The sequence below is a fragment of the Brachypodium distachyon genome, chromosome 2 (assembly GCF_000005505.3).
Source record: "Brachypodium distachyon strain Bd21 chromosome 2, Brachypodium_distachyon_v3.0, whole genome shotgun sequence".
Taxonomy (NCBI): domain Eukaryota; kingdom Viridiplantae; phylum Streptophyta; class Magnoliopsida; order Poales; family Poaceae; genus Brachypodium; species Brachypodium distachyon.
Window position 1 is genome coordinate 26,997,437 of NC_016132.3, and position 4,724 is coordinate 27,002,160.

Sequence of the window (4,724 nt, forward strand, 5' to 3'; positions counted from 1 at the left end):
CCATATAGCCTCTCTAGCTCGAGAGTGCTTGGCCTACACGCACATTCGCTGCCCACTTGCATATGCTTTCTCCGCACGCGATTTTCGGAGACGCAAAAAGCCCCTCTCACTGGCTCACTCAGCAGCATGCTCGGTAGTCAGTTGAAGTTCACAGCCTGGTCACCCGCATTGATCCTTTTTTTTTTTTTTTTAGAAACACACGCATTGATCCTAGTTCATAATCCCTTGACCTTCATTCTTATCAAATTACCACAAGATCCCCCATATTGACCTATAAAAAGACCTGTCCTCGCTTCGCATAGCCTACCTCAACTAATTGCCAAAACATTTCACACATCGTTTAGCAACTAGCTTCGCTAGTCATACTACCATGACGGTCCACTATTCGGCAGCTGTCGCCGTCGTCCTTCTGCTCTCCTTGCTGTCCCACTCGCGCTCCTCCTCCGACGCTCCCCCGTCCACGCCGGTGTCCCCGTCCGCCGCGTGCAACGCCACGACGGACCCGACCTTCTGCCGGACCGTGCTGCCGCCGCACGGCACGAGCGACCTCTACACGTACGGCCGCTTCTCCGTGGCCAAGTCGCTCGCCAGCGCCACCAAGTTCGTCGGCCTCGTGGACCGCTACCTCGCCCGGCACCGCCACCTCTCCCGCAGCGCCGTGGGCGCGCTGCAGGACTGCCGCCTCCTGGCCGGGCTCAATGTCGACTTCCTCTCCGCCACGGGCGCCGCGCTCAACGACACAACCGCCGACGACGCGCTCCTCGACACGCGAGGCGCCGACGACGTGCAGACGCTGCTCTCGGCGATCCTGACCAACCAGGAGACCTGCATCGACGGGCTGCAGGCCGCGTCCGGGGCGTGGTCTGACCGCGGCGACGGCGGCCTCGCGTCCCCCATCGACAACGGCACCAAGCTCTACAGCCTCTCGCTGTCGCTCTTCACCAGGGCGTGGGTGAAGGAGGAGCCCGCCGAGAAACGTCACCACGGCCACAAGGGCCACAGGACGAAGCCCCCGAGCCGGAGGAGGGGGCTGTTTGACGCGAGGGACGAGGTGATGGTGCGGAGGATGGCGATCGAGGGGCCGCAAGGGACGGTGGCGGTGAACAGGGCGGTGACGGTGGACCAAGGCGGCGCCGGGAACTACACGACCGTCGGGGATGCCGTCGCAGCAGCACCCACCAACCTCAATGGCAGCGGCGGGTACTACCTCATATACGTTCTCACCGGTGTGTACGAGGAGAACGTGGTGGTGCCCAAGAAAATGAAGTACATCATGATGATCGGCGAAGGGATCGGACAGACGGTCATCACCGGCAACCGGAGCGTCGTCGACGGCTGGACGACCTTCCAGTCGGCCACCGTAGGTAAGTGCATAAGCATAATGCATAAACTATATGAGTACGCGCGTTAGGAGGGTATTCCACCATCGACACGTAACTTTGTACGTCATTAACTAGCTAGAGATATAACCGCCGTTAGTCAAACAATTATAAACCTCTGAACATTTATTGTTTGGAACTTCACAAGTGACAACATTATAAATTCTGGAAGAGGGTATAAACACCATCATGGAAAAAAAATCCAAGTGAAAGTAAACACTACGAAAAACTCGCTTTGCCTGAGGCCGGCAAAGGCACAAATGCCACGGGCAAAGCCTTTGCCGAAGGCTTTCCCGGCCTCGGGGCCGCCGGCAAAGGCCGTCGGTATGGAGCCCTACCGGTAAAGGTCTCATTTAAATGTAGTTAGTCAAGTTTGTATATTTCAAGTATCATTGACATTTCATTCTAGTTTTATCCTGATTTCACTGAGATGTACAAATTTATTAATGTTTTATTTTGGTTATTAAATAGGATAAACCAACGTGACACTCAAGTGAAGCTAGAATGAAATGTAATGTAATTTGAAATGTTTAAATTTTTACTCAAAACAATTCCGGTTACACAAGATTTTCATCCTAGTTTCACTATATTTTCTTTACTCTTGTAAAAAACTCAACCGGTGGTTCGTGACCTTCGTACGTCATCAACAACGACCAATTAAATTTCGCCCTACCAAGTACTTGGAAGGAAATTATGAAGGAGGCCCATACAGTATAAATAGGAACCTAATCAAATTCGCATCCGTGAGGATTTGAACCTAAATGGTGGGACTGTACATCCACTTTTCCAACCAAGTGAGTTAGGTTCACTCCATGAAGTGTAATGTTACACAGGGAATACTATGCAACTTTATGTGTAGAAGTGTACAAACTCTTGGTTTGCACATTTTACATATAACTTCGGTTTTTGCAATCTTCAAGTGTCACAAGATGGCTTTAAATAGCAAAAACATGCCTCATATTCCATTTTTCAAAAGCTCATTGGTGTATTGCTCAGTTTTAAGATTTCAAATCAATTAATCGGAATGATTCTATTTGATATGGTCCAAACAAGTGCTTGCCTAACTAGCAACTACGGAGTAGTGACCATTTTGTGAGCTTGCACTTCTATTAAAAAACTAAATGGGAGTGGCACTAGGCTTGCTCTTTGCTGGCAAATGGATAAGGGGGATGAAACCTAAAAATGTCACTTTTATTTGGTCCCAAGACACCAGCCGGCCGCCACGGAATTAATGAGTCGGTCCGCCTCCGATCTCGAATTCGTCTCGCGTGTCATTCTCGACGTATCAGTGCATCACCATGCATCATGGTCCATGTACTAGTTGCTCGTAACACGTACGCGCGCACGTCCACCGCTTTCCGTTAATTAGCATGTCTAAAAAATTGTCAAGAATTAACATCTCAAAAAAGCCGGTAATAAGCACTTTTAACATTTCGATTGTACACGTTCGACATGGTGCAGCGGTGCACGGGCAAGGATTCGTGGCGATGAACATGACGTTCCGGAACACGGCGGGGCCGGCGAAGCACCAGGCGGTGGCGCTCCGTTCCAGCGCGGACCTGTCGACCTTCTACAGCTGCAGCTTCGAGGCGTACCAGGACACGCTGTACACGCACTCGCTCCGCCAGTTCTACCGGGGCTGCGAGATCTACGGCACCGTGGACTACGTGTTCGGCAACGCCGCCGTGGTGTTCCAGGACTGCGACTTCTACTCGCGGCTCCCCATGCAGGGCCAGAGCAACACCGTCACGGCGCAGGGCCGGACCAACCCGGAGCAGAACACGGGGACCTCCATCCAGGGCTGCAGGCTCGCCGCGGCGCCCGAGCTCGCCGCCAACGCTGCCTTTACAACGGTAACTTACCTCGGCAGGCCCTGGAAGAACTTCTCCCGGACGGTGGTCATGGAGTCCTACCTGGGCGCGCTCGTGGACGGCACCGGGTGGATGCCCTGGTCGGGGGACTTCGCGCTTGACACGCTCTACTACGCCGAGTACAACAACTCCGGCCCCGGCGCCGACACCAGCCGGAGGGTCAAATGGCCCGGCTACCACGTGCTGGGCGATGGCGCCGACGCCGGCAACTTCACCGTTAACAACATGGTGCTCGGGGACAACTGGCTGCCGCAGACCGGCGTGCCCTTCACCAGCGGGTTCGACCACTGATCGATCAAATCGAGTGTACCATCTGGTACTTTGAACCGTATAGATCGACGTTATATATTGCTATAGATATGTAGTGGCTTGAGATTAAGTTGGGGTTGTGTTAGATCTTTATGTAAAACAGATGAGATCAACTTGTACCGAATGGAAAGTTATAATTGTGGTTCAGAGCCTAACTTTGTGATGCTTTGTCTGCCCATTTGTCCTCCGGAACGGGGCTGCCTGCTCCAGCGGAACAAATCTATGCGACCTCACTTCCCATGATCCAAGGCTTGGACCTCGTTGGGTGGCAAGCTTGATCATTTGGCCCACTTTATTTTGTAGTTTGATGATTTGTCTGTCTTGCATCACTTACATGTGGGGGGTATGGGACCACGAGACAAGTACGGGACAAATCCCTCCTGTTCAGTCTGTTAGATCAAGAAATGCATCGGGATGCGTCGGGTTTTGCGATTCGTTCGCTTTGCACAGAAAGACCGCGACTGATTGTCGATGGCTCCACCATTGGGTCTTTGAACTGTGGGTCGCATAGAAAAAAGTCAGTTCGAGCAACAAGCAAACCTTGATTCAGAGAAAGGCCGAAAAACAAGTCACTGGCTTGCCGCTATACTCTTGCTGCAGTGCTGCTAGCTGTCGCACGACAGTTCCCACGACTCTCTGGAATGGTGCGGCCACCTGCTGCGGTGCTGCACGTCTTGGGTTCGCTAGGTAGGGTCGGCAGTCGGCGACGGCAAAAAGCAAGATGCAGCGTCTGTTCGTGTTCCTGATCGATTAGCGTAGCGATCGATAGAACTAGGCCTGATGCAACGATTGCAGGAGGAGCCACCCGTGCCAACGAAGCATCTCCAGCACAGCCGACCCAATCGACCGCCTTCCTCTTTGCATTCGACCTCAAGAAGGAGAAGCAGCTCCAGTAAGTGCACGCCGCCGGTTGAACACCCCTACAATTCTCTCGTCTCATCCTATACGTTTAGCCTCAAACTGAAACATGAGAATTGTTTCACATCACCCAGGCCACTAACGGCCGATTCTACCATTTAGCTCTCTGTTTCATCTCTTACTCTTGCGTAATTTGTATCTAAAGCCATGACACACTCTTATTTTTTTTAGGCAATCACGCGGGGGGCTCCCCACCTGAATATAGTGAGAATTACAAACGGGATGATAAATAGTCACGCCATAGACC

The 4,724-nt window shown here is 52.3% G+C and overlaps 1 protein-coding gene across 1 annotated transcript; it reads left to right on the top strand.

The window, feature by feature from the left end:
• Positions 1-370: 370 nt before the first annotated feature.
• On the top strand, positions 371-3,714 carry LOC100830406 (pectinesterase). Its single transcript, XM_010233196.3, has 2 exons — positions 371-1,364; positions 2,841-3,714. The coding sequence occupies exons 1-2, from the start codon at positions 371-373 to the stop codon at positions 3,539-3,541; spliced, it is 1,695 nt and encodes a 564-aa protein (XP_010231498.1). The 3' UTR covers positions 3,542-3,714.
• The last annotated feature ends 1,010 nt before the right edge of the window (positions 3,715-4,724 follow it).

What these genes read in the sequence shown, in the direction of transcription:
- LOC100830406 (XM_010233196.3), top strand. Translation starts at nt 371, where the DNA reads ATGACGGTCCACTATTCGGCAGCTGTCGCCGTCGTCCTTCTGCTCTCC. An exon ending in CTTCCAGTCGGCCACCGTAG is followed by an intron (nt 1,365 to 2,840) that starts GTAAGTGCATAA and finishes GACATGGTGCAG; the next exon opens with CGGTGCACGGGCAAGGATTC.